This window comes from Sinohyriopsis cumingii, chromosome 7 (assembly GCF_028554795.1).
Source record: "Sinohyriopsis cumingii isolate HCF-2022 chromosome 7, ASM2855479v2, whole genome shotgun sequence".
NCBI lineage: Eukaryota > Metazoa > Mollusca > Bivalvia > Unionida > Unionidae > Sinohyriopsis > Sinohyriopsis cumingii.
The window spans coordinates 70,141,801-70,159,293 of NC_142967.1; the positions used below are offsets into that span (position 1 = coordinate 70,141,801).

Here is a 17,493-nt window from a genome sequence, read left to right on the forward strand (position 1 = left end):
GGCACTATTATTGGATATCCTGTACATTAAGCTGGCTTTTCTCAGATTCAGTCTTTAATAGGTATATTTTACTTACCAGCTAAATATTACTTGCTTTCTTTCTGGTATTAGCCAAAATACTCTTTTTTGAAGATGTGCCAGCTTTGCTGTTTTTATCGTTTGAATTACCCCAAACTGTATTACACAGTATTTTCTGTGCCTTTCAGGGAGAAAATGTCTTATACCTACTGAGCAGCCATAAACTTGAATAGACTTTTTTGTTTTTAAACTGATGTTTGATTTGTTTAGTCCATGATAGGTTATTACCTACTAAAACACCAAATAGTCTCTCATGACAGAACATTTGCAAAATTTTATCCTTCCATGTCAAACATAGTTCATCATTATCAAGATTTGTCCTTTTTTGCCGTCTTAAGAAAAGTACTATTTTAAATTTATACTAGTATTTCCATCCATGCCATTCAATGTGCACAGTTGTCCTGTTTGTTTTGGGCATTCTGTATAGAAATTTTGTGTTCATGCCTTGTGTGATGGATGTATGACAATGCTGTGTCATCTGCATAGAGATCTGTAGATGATAATATCGAGTCCCTTAGTAACAGTGGCACTCTTTTTTGTTTTTATTCATTATAGTTATAACAAAAAGACCAGTATTGTGAATTCAAAATTTTTATTCAACTCTCCACCATTAAATTCACTGATTGACTTTGATCATCTCCGTAACATCAGAGGTCATGATACATACAATTCAAAATAGTAAACAAAATTAATGAAAAGCATTGTAAATGCAAAACAACAATGTATTATAAGTGGTGTAAATGAAAAATCATACAAAACAAACTTTTTCTTAAACAAGATCCTACAAAATCTCTGCCAGATTAGATTATCTTTCCAAAAACTACGGATTTGCATTCCGGCTGAAAAACTGCGCAACCAAAATACATATCCAACTGTAAATAAAGTAGTCCCAGATCTGGCATCTTGTGAAGCACCAGCAGATTTGGGTCCTGTCTGTTCATTCCATGTGAAAATATCAACTGGCCATCTCAATGGCTCTTCTAGCTACGACAAGATGAGCTAAAAGCCCAGATGTTCTCTTCTTTATGAATGAATTAGATCCGCTGTATGAAAGCCTTTTTAGTTTCAAAATGCTTTCAGCAATCACTGCCTGACAAGTTCATTTTCAGTCCCACCAGTTTGATTTACATGAACGTTTTCTCTGTACAACATCTTCACTGAGAAAGGCCTGTACATGTTCAGAACAGTGTCCCATATTTAAAGGCAGTCTAGAATGTTCCAGATCTCAAATGGACCTACCCAAGATCTCTCCTGTGAAAGACTCTGGCAAGACACCTGTCACATCAGGTACAAACATGAGGTATTTGGTATCAAAAAGTGCAACTGATGCAGAAGACTTTCAAAAAGATATCACATGACATTGACAGTGTCAGAAATCACTGTTGCCACCAAAAATACCCATTTCACTTTTCACAGGCAAGACAGAAATTAATCTGTACTAGTCAAAAAGGCAGCCATCGACAAATCTACACTTTCCTAAGAGGCACTCTTTAACATACCTACACTCACCCCACCCCCCCACTCAATAAATCTACACTGATCCAAGAGGCAACCCTTAACAAATGCACATTTGTTCAAGAGGGAGCAGAAGACAATATTAATTTAATAAGCTAATATTAACTCAAGGTTGGCGCCAAAAAATGCTAATGCAAAATGCACACACAGCACAAAATCCTTAGTTTATCCAGGTGAAATATTTAGTAAGCATGTTGTACAGAAAAATATCAACATGTTAGCAGTAGTAATACATTACTTCCCCATTACAACACTGTCCATGGCAGACACAGAATATGCTACCCATTACAACACTATCCCTGACAGTGCCCAGGTACAATGTCACATAATAAAGTACTCACTTTACTACCAATCTGAAATGGGATCCATGACACTCTTATCATTATACCTGGAAATGTTATAATGAAGGGCATTATACTGAGCAATTCATGCATCTGCCACTTCAAAACAGTCTGCAAGACATTAATTTACTGTAAATACCAGTGGTTTAGTATATACCCATTCATTATAAACATGAAGGAACTTTTTATTTATGTACAGTTAATCATACCACGATACACCTCTACATTGTAGAATAAAAAAGAATCTCTATTTTACAATTTCAACCCATAAAGTGAAACGGGCACAAAACGGGGTTCATGAAGTGTGGTCTCCAGTCCCTACACAAAAGCAATCCTGCAACATGTGAAATATAATTACATGGTGATAGAAATGATAGCACCCCATTAGGCTAAAATTTTCCAATAAATTCAGCAAATTCATTCAAAATGTGATAGGAAGAAAAACAAAATAAATTCAAGATGTGAACAAGAAACAAAAATGTGAATGAAAACTAATACTGATGTAACTCAAATATAGTGAAACTCATGCGTAACAAACCCAGAAAAATCTCCAGGCTTAAAAATTAAATGCTTTTGATCAGACATGGTTATTATTGTTTAAAGAGTATTCAGTTTAAACAAAAATTCAAGTGACCTCAATGCTAATCCCAACTGATGGATGAATAGATGGACTGATAAGGACACAAATACACAACCCTACCATTGTCAGGTTTCTTTTTCTCTTCTTTAAAACACTTATGATAGGACAATATACTGAAATCTAATTTTAAAAAAGGCATCAAATATACAGAAACTATTGTGACAACCCAATTCCTAGTACAGGCATGTAAAAACTATCATGACAACCAAATCCCCATACACATTCATATGCAGTCATATAGAAACTATCATATTCACCAAATCTAAGTACCCCCACCATACAGTCCCACTGAAACTTGCAAGACATTCAGACCTAGTACCCTAGTGTTGTAGTCCGTTCAGCATTTTCAAAATTATGTTTTATATGCCAGGTGAGGTAAAAATACCCTTGAATTTATGAAGAATATCTGACAGGAAATCTGGATGTAACTGTAGGCAAACAGTATAAATATGATGAGCAACAGCTGTCTAGATTTACATTGCATTAGACAACTAAAAAGAAATCTTGAAAATTGGAATTTTCAGAAAGGTCTTTCTCATTTTAAGTCTTTGAAATTCTGCCTTATCTAAGAACCACATTGGTCATCTCTTGGCTGCTTTCTTTGCTTGCTGCAGTAGAGTGTCAAAATCTAGGTTTGCAGACTTCTGAGCTGGCAGTGTGTATTCCTCCTCAACCTCCATGTTTCCATCTGCAAATAGAATACATATTTAGAGATTATACTGCAGCTGACACTAAGTCTGTTGTACATCATTTCAACACAGTTAATATTACATCTATTCATTTAACACCACCTTTCAGCACATGAAAGGCTGGTCATGAAGGCAAGTACATTTGGAGAAGAAACGGGGAAAATCCAGAAACTGCCAACCCACGGGAATCTACTGGCATGCTTTTGCATACACTCACAATGGCAGAGCCAGAGACTTAAACCTATGTAGGCAGGTGATCTGTAAAGGACTGTCCTGGTCTTGGCATGATTTTAACCCATACTATTCTGTTCTCAAATCCAGCACCAAAGCGGCTTTAACCATAAAAGTTCCATAGACCTAAAATAGTGGCAAGCAGTGACCAGATCTCATCAATGATCACCTCTCATATCCAGCCAATATTAAATCTCACCAACTCTTATTCTCCTCTTGATCACCTTAAACACCCATACCTCTTTAACATTTAATTGTTTCTTTTCTTACCAGGTTTTGGAATGATGTGGAACTGTAAAAGACTCCAAGTGAAAATACCAAATGCCCCTGATTCCGAGAAAAAAAAAAAAAACCATGCCAAAAATGACAAAATGGATTTTATTCCATCAATGAAAAGTAAAAACATGTTAACTTGAACTGTGCTGCAGATCTCCACCTTTATTTCCCTTTGATATCCTCCTCCCAATCTCTTGCAGTAGCCAATCCCCTTGATACCCTCCCCATCAATCTCTTGCAGTAGCCAGTCTCACTTTCATGCAGAATCAATTTAAATAGATACTGTTTGGTTATCAACGATTTTTTAAAATAGCATTTTAAGCTTGGCCACTGTCTTTACCTATATTACACTGTTGTTGTGGAGTTACCACCATTTTCCAGCATATGATAGATTATGCATGGCGGCCAGTGTAACTGGTGAAGAACCTGGAAAAACTTGCGCAAAAATCCACTGACCTCTGGCAAAAGACTGGAAAGCTTTCTCACATACACTTTTTTGAGACTTTTTCTAAAATCTTTTACAGAATGATCAAACACACAACAGTGCAAGTACATCATCACCTTTTAAATTCGGTCATGAGCCTGAACAACTTGATGCTTGGGAATTTAATGCAATTTCTAAGAAACCAAATGCAGATTCTGTATGGTCATCCAACTGACACTATACAGTGACTCAGGACACTAAGATTTTAATTTTGATTACTGAGGAACTGAACATTCTACTTCTCCCATGGCCTCCTCAATACTGCATCACATTCTATGAAAACAAGTTTTAATTCTATTATCTATCAAGACAGTCTAATTCTACATGTCTCTTAAATCTGTTGTGAATTTAATGCCAAACTTGCACAAAACAAGTTTAAACACAATCTTGGTCCTGTACTCCAATCAATAAAAAGTTACTTTCTAAATCTTTGTGGCTCATACAATTTATATCAAGCATGGTTCTATTCACCGCACATTAAGTGCTCCCATAAGAGGTGTCAGTTTCGCCTGATAATCGTTGCCACTTTGGAGTGAAAAATATAAATACTGAATAAACTCTGTACATGGGTACCTTTCAGTTGGAATGGCATCCCAGACTACTTTATTGAGAATTTGGCAGTTATATATATTGAAACAATAAATTAAATATACCTTGGAATTATTAATAAAAATTTATTTTTTAAAAATATTAAGGAAGGAAATTTATATAGGAGAGGGAGAATTTATGTTGCACATTCTATTAAACTGTATTCTCTATCACTGTTAAAACTGTTATTAATGTATTCTTGTCAGCTACAATAGTCAGCACAAAACATATTCCCTTGTACAACTATGTGACAATAATCAATGTTTAACACATTACAGGTTAAAAATGGTTCGGAACAAAAAAGAACAATTTTACTTTAATAAGCATACCATCCATAACAGAATTTCTCCCCATTTTTGTAGACTGAATTCTTGCTTATTTTGCAATGATTTCTTTCTTAACTGTTTTCAAGTTTGGTACATTATTGTGAATATGCCATTAAAAACTGAAGCTCTTTCAGACAAGTATACTCAAATTTAAATTTCAACAGATTTATTTTACTGATTTTTTCTGAATACTGTACCCATCAAGATGGCTATAATAATTGGCACAAGTTTCATTCTGAATCATACATCACAATCTTTCAGACAAAATCCTATGCTGATGTGGCCACTCATACAGTAATAGTGACAACAAGATTTTCAAGATAGCCACCATGACTGCCATTTTAGAGGTGCGATTGGCACCATTTTCACCTAGGACCAACTTAACCTTGGGATGAACGTGCGTTTCAAGTTTCATGGCAATCCTGCAAATATTTTAAAAGTAACCTGTCATCTAATAAGCTCTTCTGATTTATTGTCAGTAGAGCTAAAAATGATACTTTCTCCCATTAAGTATTGCCTAGAACAAAGGCTGAAGTGAAATTGAACTTGATCACCTTAAAGTTTAGATTCAACAGAAATGCTATAATCCAAAAATTGTCAACTTTTCTTTTTTGCACAATGTAGACAGAAACCTACACGTTTATACTTGTTCTATCTAATATGGAAACATCCAACATGTTGACCATACTGAACCACAAAACCCTTAATACATATTGCCTAGGACAGGTATTCGCAACCTGTGGCAATGTGCCAATGGTGCCATATCAGATGCTTTGTAAAGGCATAGACCGTGAATTGTAGTCTTGTATTGTATGTACTAAAAATGATAATGGACAAAAACAACTTTGCACGCAGCACTAGACACCTGAGTAAACCTGGCACAGCAGTTCTAAATGGATACCAATGTCTGGCCTAGTATAAGACATGTCGATACCATCTTGGTACTGTACTATAAACAAAGCAAGTTGGCCAAATCCTTTGTGGCCCATAGTTCTATTCGCAGCACATCAAGTGCTCTCATTAGGCTTCAGTTTTGCCCGATAATCAATGCCATTCTGGGTTAACATTTTCTAAAAATATAAATATTTAATATACCCTGTACATGGGTAGCCATGGGTTCGGGTGTCATCCCCCCGTCTATTATACTGAGAATTTGAGTCACATGTTTAAACAAGTATGTTTGCATTATTGATGTCAATTTTTTTTAAAAAGTACAGGAAGATGGAAATTTATATGGGAGAAAGAGAGAATATTTATGTTATACAATCAATATAACTGTTGCATTCTATATCACTGTTAAAATAGTTACTCCCTTATTCTTATCAGGTATCATTAGTTGGCCAAAAAATAAAGACATTCCCTTGTGTATCTTCAGCACAAGAAGACTCTTTAAATGGTAACTTTTGTCCAAAAGGTCTCCAAATTGTCAGAACAAGGGTTTTATTTCTTTCATTCTTTCTGGACAGTTGAATTTCTTCATTTCTCTTAAAATTTTCATCAATTGAATGCCAAAGAGCACAAGACAAATAGAGACACCATCTTGGACATGTACTGTATGCAAAAGTAAGTTGTCTTTCCAATTCCTTTGTGGCTCATACAATTTATGTCAAGCATTATTCTATTCACTGCACATCAAGTACTCCCATGAGAGGTGTCAGTTTTGCTTGATAATCATTGCCACTTTGGTGTGTACATTTGTAAAAATATATTGATAATTAATAAATCTTGTACGTAAATAGCTGTGGTTTGTGTGGCATTCCCCAGAATACTTTAAAAGAAAATCTGTAAGTCTTGTATTTAAACAATAAGTTAAATATATGTCTGGATTATTTGTATCAATTTCTCATCGAAACAAAACGAAATTTACTGAAGTTTTATGTTCTATATAACTTTTGTATTCCATAATTCTATATTATTAAATAGTTACTCCCTTACTTGTCAGGTACAAAGATATTCTCTCATCTATCATACATGATAGTATGAACATTATATTGTTGCAAAAACACAAGTTTTAATTCTATAATCTATCAAGACAGCCTAATTCTACATTTCTCTTAAATTTGTTGTGAATTTAATGCCAAACTTGCACAAGTGTAACACAATCTTGGTCCTGTACTACAATCAATAAAAAGTTAACTGTCCAAATCTTTGTGGCTCATACAATTTATATCAAGCATGGTTCTATTCATCGCACATAAGTGCTCCCATAAGAGGTGTCAGTTTCGCCTGATAATCATTGCCACTTAGGAGTGAACATTAAATACTGAATAAACTCTGTACATGGGTACCTTTCAGTTGGGACAGCATCCCAGATTACTTTATTGAGAATTTGACAGTTATATATTGAAACGATAAATTAAATATACCTTGGAATTATTAATAAAAATTTATTTTTTAAAAACATTAAGGAAGGAAGGAAATTTATATAGGAGAGGGAGAATTTATGTTGCACATTCTATTAAATTGTATTCTATATCACTGTTAAAATTGTTATTAACTTAATTCTTGTCAGCTACAATAGTCAGCAGAAAACATATTCCATTGTACAACTATGTGACAATACACAATGTTTAACACATTACAGATTAAAAATGGTTCCGAACAAAAAAGGTACAGCAATTTTACTTTCATAAGCTTCCCATCCATAACAGAATTTTTCCGTTTTTGTAGACTGAATACTTGCTTATTTTGTACTGATATTTTTTTTCGTAACTGTTTTCAAGTTTGGTACATTATTTTGAATATGCCATTAAAAGCTGAAGTTATTTCAGACAAGTAAACTCAAATTCGAATTTCACCAGATTTATTTTACCAATTTATTCTGAATATTGTACCCATCAAGAGGACTATAGTAATTGGCACCATCTTCACCTAGGACCAACTTAACCTTGGGATGAATGTGAGTTTAAAGTTTCATGGCAATCCTGCAAATATTTTAAAAATAGTGATAACCTAATGCGTACAGACACATGATGGGCAACCTGCCATCTAACAAGCACTTCCGACTTATTGCCAGTAGAGCTAAAAATTATACTTTCTCCCATTAAGTATTGTCTAGAACAAAGGCTGAATTGAAATTGAACTTGACCACCTTAAAGTTTAGATTCAACAGAAATGCTATAATCCCAAAATTTTGTCAGCTCTTCTTTTTTTGCACAATGTAGACAGAAACCTACTTGTTTATAATGGTTCTATCTAATATGGAAACATCCAACACATTGACCATACTGGATCACAAAACCCTTGATACATATTGCCTAGGACAGGTATTCGCAACCTGTGGCAATGTGCCAAAGGTGCCACATCAGATACTTTGTAAAGGCATTGAGTGTGAATTGTAGTCTTGTATTGTATGTACTAAAAATGATAATGGACAAAAACAACTTTGCACGCAGCACTAGACACCTGAGTAAACCTGGCACAGCAGTTCTAAATGGATACCAATGTCTGGCCTAGTATAAGACATGTCGATATCATCTTGGTACTGTACTATAAACAAAGCAAGTTGGCCAAATCCTTTGTGGCCCATAGTTCTATTCGCAGCACATCAAGTGCTCTCATTAGGCTTCAGTTTTGCCCGATAATCAATGCCACTCCAGGTTAACATTTTCTAAAAATATAAATATCTAATATACCCTGTACATGGGTAGCCATGGGTTTGGGTGTCATCCCCCCCGTCTATTATACTGAGAATCTGAACAAATATGTTTGCATTATTGATGTAATTTTTTTAAAATTTTACAGAAAGAAGAAAATTTATGTAGAAGAGAATATTTACGTTATACAATTAATATAACTGTCGCATTCTATATCACTGTTAAAATAGTTACTCCCTTATTCTTCTCGGGTATCATTAGTTGGCCAAAAAATAAAGACATTCCCTTGTGTATCTTCAGCACAAGACTCTTTAAATGGTAACTTTTGTCCAAAAGGTCTCCAAATTGTCAGAACAAGGGTTTTATTTCTTTCATTCTTTCTGGACAGTTGAATTTCTTCATTTCTCTTAAAATTTTTATGAATTTAATGCCAAGGAGCACGAGACAAGTAGAGACACCATCTTGGACATGTACTGTATGCAAAGTAAGTTGTCTTTCCAATTCCTTTGTGGCTCATACAATTTATGTCAAGCATTATTCTATTCACTGCACATCAAGTGCTCCCATAAGAGGTGTCAGTTCTGCTTGATAATCATTGCCACTTTGGTGTGTACATTTGTAAAAATATTTGATAATTAATAAATCTTGTACGTAAATAGCTGTGGTTTGTGTGGCATTTCCCCAGACTACTTTAGAGAAAATCTGCAAGTCTTGTGTTTAAACAATAAATTAAATATATGTCTGGATTATTTGTATCAATTTCTAATCAAAACGAAAAGAAATTTATTGAAGTTTAATGTTCTATATAACTGTTGTATTCCATAATTCTATATTGTTTAATAGTTACTCCCTTACTTGTCAGGTACAAAGATATTCTCTCGTCTATCATGCATGATGGTATGAACATTATATTGTATACCTTGAAGCTTATAAAAGATCTGAAGTCAAAATGATTGATCAATTATAACTTACAAAAGCTTCCCATCTATAACTGAATTTCTCTCAAACAGTTTTCGCAGGCTGTATAGTTAATGAATTTATACAAATATTTTATTTCTTTCTTAAACATTTCTAGGTTTGGTACTTTATTGTGAATATTCAACTGCAATATGTAGTTCTTTCCTACACGTAGAATCAAGTTAAAATTGCGATCAGATTTGTTTTGTCGATATATTCTCAATGTTGTATCTACTGCCGTGAAGTTAAAATGTAAAAGATGCATGCATTCATCTTTCAACTACAGCACATTCAGGCAATAAATGAAAATGTGATTTTTCCACTTCTCTACATAGAGAATGCAACTTGTCTTTATTTAATTGTGAGTTTTTGTGATTGAACATCTGAGGGAGAATTCTCTGGAAAATTTTAAATGGAAACATGTGCATCCTTTGCACACATGGGTACCAACAATGTTTTTCCAGTTAAAACATCCAAGACCTCCACGTTTTGGCTAAAAACTGATAAATACTCCAACCATTCTTTTGTCAAATGAGTAAATGCAGCAGAAATGACAGATGGTCTGAAATAGAATTTGACATTACCTATAGTACTCTCATAATATTAAAGTTAATTTGACATGTATAAATTGTTAAAATATAAATGAAAACCAGTTAAATGATAGTTGCATGTGAAATCCTCAATTATAATTACTCCATAAAAAATACTGTGATATCAAACTAGTTTGTAACTGAGTAAAATATCCTTCTAAAAAAAATAGTTTATCAAACCTGTTTTGTAAATTCCATTCCAAAAGACAAAAATAGTCTTTGGACATGTTTGACGGAAAAGGTTTTTCCACTAAGCTCTTAATGCAGTCAATAATATTTTTATGTTGACCATTTTCAATCTTCTTTTAGAATATTCTTGAGTACAGACAAGGCATTTCTATCAACTCGTCCGATTTATGGGACCCAGTGAAGGCACTTTTAAAGTTGGGTACTCACTCGTAGATGCAATTTAGATTTTTCTGGTCATTTTAATATGAACTCTCTGAAATCAAAGTACCTCTTGTTAAACTGCCTTTCCTGGGTACCATGCATGTTTTAATGGAACAGCCCTCATTACAGCAAGACTAAAATAGCAATTTTCTAAAGTGTATCCAAATTCTCTTCAACCATTGCAAGAACACAAGGTTTAATTCTATAATCTCTGTAAAAATATTTTGATCCTATCATTTCTCTTAAATTTGTTGTGAATTTAATGCCAAGCAAAAGTGTAAACACCATCTTGGTCCTGTACTCCATGCAAAGCAAGTTATCTGTCTAAATCTTTGTGGCTCATACGATTTATTTCAAGCTCAGTTCTATTCACTGCACATCAAGTGCTCCCATAAGAGGTGTCAGTTAGGCTGATAATCATTGCCACTTTGGAGTGTACAACTATTGTTGAAACTAAATATATTTAAAAATCTAAAACTAATTAAAGTTTTGTTAATATAAAAACTGCATCACCAAAGACTGTTTACTTCTTATTTAAATCAACCCCCATATATATTTTGATATGTTGGAATGTGCCTACCTATCAGAGGTGCAAAAAAGTTGTGTTTGACAGAAGGATTAGTTTTTAGTTTCAAATGTCCTGTGCAGCTGAAATGTCCAATAATGCATCAATATTTCATGTGCTAGTAATATGCTTGTTTTGTGCAATCGTGTCTGCACAATGTTAAAGGAGTATATATTTTAAATTTCTTCAAATTCTGATGTATATTTGACAAAAGTGACAAACAGTGCATTTTTAAGTTATATTCAAAACAACTTCATCGGCATGGTACAGATTCTCACATTCACCATCAGACACCAGGGTCTTCTCTCCTCTACATGAGGACATAGAAGGCTCAAAACTGAACTCAGATGTCTTGATAGGCTATGCATGGCGGTTAGCATTAATGGTGGAGGAAGAACCTGGGAAGAACCACAAATTTCTTGACCTGACAAATGCAACTACTATAGGGCTCCATCAATGTCATTGAACAGGGCTCCTGATTAAAAAATTTGGCTGTTAGATCCACCGATTCATTATTCTAGGGTATTGTGCATTATTCTGATGTACACTTGTTGGAAAATACCTTTCTACAAGATGGACTCACTTACAACAATGGCCACATTCAAAAAGTGAGCACTGTAGTCTTAACAGCAACTTGAATTTCTAAATCCTTGTGGCTCATTCAATTTATATCAAGCACCATTCTATTCATTGCACATCAAGTGCTCCAATAAGAGGTGTCAGTTTAGCTTGATAATCATTGCCACACTTTGGGGAATACAGTTCTTAATGAAAATTGAGTTACCATAAAATAATTGTCAAACCCCATTATGCTATACTCCAATTGTGAAAATGGACATCTATTATTTCTTGTATACCTCCCTTTCGAATACAGCTACTGATGAAAGCTGAATACATCTACTTTTTGTCTAATACCTTAGTTTTTACAAATATGAAAATTTTTACCCTCAAAACACAAGAATTTAAGAGAAGTATTTTTTTTCAAGTGACAGGTCTTTCATTTTAACTCTTCCAAAGAAAAAAAAAGAAACTTGGTTCATCCAAGTTCCTTTTGTTACAATTAAGTCAAAAATGGAGTTTATGTTAAAGTACACGTTCCAACAAAGCATCCCATGGAATGCATGTGAATGGCATATGTACAAAGTAGTTTTATCATTATAAAGCACATCAAGGTATTTGAGAAGTATAGTATCACTTTCCCAGTCTTTCCACTTAAAGTGCCCATTACTTTAGAAAATCTTGCAAACATGGCACCTTACTGGACTACCTATTACTACATACTGACATAGTTTTGAGTAAAAACTTTTCAGCTTTGATGACAAACTTCTGAACTGTATAAGGGCTGATCAAGTTATGAACTTTCAGTGTTTGCTCTGACGGCACTCCAAACCAAATATTTCCACAGAGACCAATGCTCTACTGTCAGAAAAGACTTATTTCCTTTTTTTATAGTACCAAGTATTGAAAATATCTGATACTCTTGAATGACAAGATTTTCTAATCAGACACTGTGGCAGCCACATTGGATATAAATTCAGCATCATTTTCAGGTAAGACAAACTATACACCAGCATTAGACTGTTGTGAAAACCCCCAATTGATACAAATTTCCGTTTAGCAGAAGTAGTTTAAATATTTGTCATATGAACCTTATCAATATCAGATAAAGGTATATAAAACTGTACTGAGAGAACTAGATATATTATGGGTTTAAATAAAGGAATCTTCTACAATTACTGTCAGGTACTGAGTACATCTATTCACAGAATATGACAAGCAGCTATCAAAATGATTTTGTGTATCTAACTGATGTTTACAGATTAGCATAACCTACAACGGACTCGAGCAAAACTATGAGATATTTTCCAATACAGCTCACTTGCATTTTTGTCAGCTTACTTAATTTATGCGATACTATTATGATGTATTTAACATCAATCAAGGACAATTATAATTACAAGTATAGTGATACAAAATGGCCGGGGATACCCAGTTCTAGTTTCATTTTGTAATTTTTTGTCTTAACACTCTACAAATGACAACCTGAACATAAAACCATACCTCATTGCCGATGCCAGGCAGATTGATGGATGGATATAGAATTAATCAACACCCAACGAAGTATTGAGAATATTTATGGCTTGAAGGATCAAGTGATGCACACCGAGGCAATCAACTAATTTATCTAATTGTCAGTCATGTCTCTCAACATACAACATCAAACTGAAGTCCATAGGATGTATACTTTGTTACAAAGTTCAGTAAGACCATAAAGTTTGTTACTATTAGTAAAACAAATATTTAATTAATGGGAATGAACACAATGCCATCAATATGTACAGACTGAAATCCCTCCTAGGTGAAAATAAAACATTGGGATACAATAATAAAAAAAAAGTAGGTAAAGTTTGTAGTGCATGACAAGATTAATTTTTGCAGCTGGCTAGGTGTTATGTGGTAAATATAAAATGCATAAGTTTACAGGTCGATTGCAATTCATACCTAGATCAGCATAATCTGTTGCACAAAACTGTCTCCTGCCTCCAAAGCAGAGATCAAACACAGGCTCTCCAGGAATAGAATTTCCCTCTGGATAAAATAAAAATATATGAGAATCAGATACAAAGAAAATATTATGATAAATAATGTCATTTTCTTGATAATGCTATTAAAAGCAAAACTTTGATGCTGTAATCATTTTATGCAAGTCTACCCGACTGTCCCTTACTTCTCCTTGTTTTACCAGGATTGAGAAAAGACTTCTTCCTGTAATGAGATCTTAGGAAGGTCTTCAAGACTGAATTGCCAAAAAAGCAATCAAGAGTGGAGTCCAATCAATGATAGTTTGGTTTGTTTGGGTGTTTTACAGTAGAGCAACACAAGGTTGTTGTTGTGCTGTAGTGTTTTATGCCATTTTTCAGCACAAGATAGGCTAAACAGGCAGCCAGTATATATGGTGGAGGAAGAACCTCAGAAAGAACTACGGACCCACGAAAAGCTACTGGCAAGCTTTGTCACATATCCACATTGTCCCAAACCAGAGACTAGAACCCAAACAGACAGAGGTGAGATGGCAGACAAAGTCATTTATTACCCATGTAAATAAAGTAAACTGCCTTGCAAGGAACATGGATAGATTTAACGGAAGGATACTAAAAATGCCAGAAACCATTACTTTCTTGCTAGACCTAGATGACAAAATATATCAGTTTCATTGTTACCCAAATACATCCACAAAGATTTGTCCAGGTCTTCGATGTCAAACCAATGCTACTGTGCAAAACTTGTTTCTTCTTCTTTCAGTTAGTGATCTGACCTCTGATTTCAAAATTGACAAGGTTCTTTCTTATCTAAGTGCAAGTGACCCATCAAGTTTGGTAACTGTAGAGGGTGAAATATGCAGAAATGAAATTTGAAACAGAGCGACATCATAAAACAATATACTCTGTCTAATGGTGGAGGTATATGTAAAAAATCTTCAAAACTGGACATGGTTCCTTTCTACTTCAACATAAAATCTACACAATTATAAAAGTGCCACAACTTCTATCCATGAATATGCAAGTAAAAAGCAAATAACTTATGATGACCATCTTGTTTGCAACAAATCTCTAACAATGGGAATGATATTGATATAGATACAGGGTCCATTTGGAAATTTGATATAGTAACAATGTAATGCATACAATTATCAGGAAAACTTTGAAATAAGATAATTAATAACCCAACTACCTGTCATGTAATGAGCTAGCTAGACTTGTTCAGATCAGAAGTCAGCAAATTAGAATTAATGTACCACACTGTTAATTCAGAATGGGCTTTTTACATCATATCTGAACAGTATTTTACTTGTGCAAACTTGCACTTGTCAAGTATAATCAACCCCATCTATGAAGGCCATCTAAGAACTTGTGATGGTGTCCATATTATGCAACTAAATGCATTCATGAAATTCTGCCAAATATTCCAAACAACCAAGTCTCAATAAGGAACTCAGAAAACATCTATCCATAAGCTGCATTCAGAAGATTGTCTTAAATGAAAAACAGATTCATGATTCCATCATACACAATTCCAAGTACAAAAGAGCAAGAACACTTACAAAAATCACATGAGCATGAAGATTTGTTTAAATGTGCATAAAACAATAACCATAACAAGTATAAAGTTTCGGTGTGACCCATAAAAAAAAAAAGAAAAAGACTAGTTGTATTGACAAGATTTAATCATCCAGCTCCCAAACTAAAAATGCAACAAACACAGCAGTCCAGGGGTCATGCACACTACCAGGTGTAGTGGGCAACTAAGTTGCCTAAAAAAGGTAAACTTCGCCTTCTACTGTTAGAAAAGTGAAAATGACTTCGCCCTGCGACATTTTTTTAATTAGTACATTAGTATATATAGCGTTTTTTGCCTTGCGTCCACTTCTACCTGTTCTGTCTTTAAAAAAAAGTCACTTCTCCCTAAAATTCTAGTCTAGCTTGACCTCTGCAGTCATTTATACAACCAGTATTCTTTCCTGCATTTCTCCCTGACTCTACCATTTCATAAGTTAAAGAACATAGTGTTACATGGCATTTTATGGGTGTTGACCTGTAATATCAGCATGTATTCTTGTGTCTGTGTCCTCTGGAGGCTTAACCTTGAAAATAATGTAATCCCCATACAATGCAGCTCTGGTTAAAATGTTGAATGACAAAATATTTGCAGGTTTGATCGCCACTTGGATCTTGATTAATATTGCTCATAATCAAATAATCCAAGCTTCTATGGTACAAGCTTACCAAGTCTATGAAAAAATGTGGTCTCTTTGGTTTTCACATAGTCAAACAGAAGTAAAAACGTCTTTATTACGAGTGGACATCACTCATAACTCTTCCAACATCTCAACGTCCATCAGAAATATGGTTTATCCAGTGTTCTCAAGCTCAACCAATCAGATACATCATGTTAATTTTTCTCATTAATGAGTGAATATTTCTCATAATCGAACATATCAGAGGTCTTGATGATATAAACTGGGATCAGAAATATGGTTTCTTAAGAGTTCATCCATCATACACACAATCACCTCATCTGAATCTGCAGATGCTGCTCACGTCTGAACTCAGTCAAAATATTCATAATACAAACTTATATACCACATTGGATCAGATAAACTACCTCTAGAGCATCCAAAACCCTCAGACAATAAGATGCAAGATCATCTCAATATGTATGGCTGTTGCTCACGATCAACCTCTAGTGATCATCACGATATACCATCTGTTGGCCTGTTTTGCAGAACATGGAAATGAACCACTCATGTCCTGTTGACAAAGTGTTTATTATACTAAACTATTATCATCTAAACAGGTATTCAACTCCAGCAAAAAGAAATCCTACTCTCAGCTTACTCATTCACAAGGGTTCATATGGAGGGAGTAGAGGGACTGAAATGCAAGTTCATGCATACAAGTAATTTTTTAATTAAGGGAGCACAAGAACACAGTGAATTCAATGAATGCATAAAGCTTCTCAATCAGTATCTATCCTTAAATCAAACAGAAAATCTGCCTGTAATGTCTTTTTAAAAGTTGTTCAGATCAGCAGTCAGCAAATTAGAATTATAATACCACACTGTGGTTTCAGATTTTACTTTTTACATCATATCTGAACTACTTTTAAACATATTTATGATTCATATTTTACTTTGCACATACCAAACCATATACAAAATACATCCTCTAAAGTGTTCACACACTCACCCAATCAGATGCAATAACCCATCATTAACATGTGGTTGTTGTTCATAATTGAACTCGTCAAAGACATTTACACACTAGCAAAGGGTGTTTGCAAACTTGGCCTATCCGATATGAGCTTATAAAACAAATCTGCTCAAATACATGACCTCTGGTTTGTTCACATAATCAGCCAATCAGATCAGCTCTATTATGCATGGACGATGCTCATAAGTGAACCCATATATGGTCTTGACGATACAATGCAGCCAACACAGTAGTTCAAAGAATGTTAAATTTACCCATCATGAGCAGCCAAATAATGGTGTTTACAGATAGAAGTCTCTTACATTTTGATTTTTAAATTCACAATAATGACCTTTGTTCGAACATCCTGATAAAATGAAACATATAAACAAGTAATCTAATTACCCCATGCTGCTAAGTGTTCCTTTAATATAAGGTGTTATCATAATTACCATATATAATTATGAAGCTGGCAAA

The 17,493-nt window shown here is 34.2% G+C and overlaps 1 protein-coding gene across 4 annotated transcripts in view; it reads right to left on the minus strand.

The window, feature by feature from the left end:
- Window positions 1-653: 653 nt before the first annotated feature.
- Window positions 654-17,493, minus strand: part of LOC149795475 (uncharacterized) — a 48,238-nt gene continuing 31,398 nt past the window's right edge. For 3 of the 4 annotated variants that reach the window (XM_089965269.1, XM_089965270.1, XM_089965271.1), the window contains exons 12-13: window positions 13,769-13,855; window positions 654-3,262 (exon numbers count right to left, since the gene is read on the minus strand). In XM_089965269.1, the coding sequence (XP_089821395.1) occupies window positions 3,156-3,262; window positions 13,769-13,855 (194 nt within the window). In that variant the 3' untranslated portion in view covers window positions 654-3,155. Of the gene's footprint in view, window positions 3,263-13,768; window positions 13,856-17,493 lie in introns of those variants that run through there. The other variant, XR_016422334.1, reaches the window with a different exon arrangement.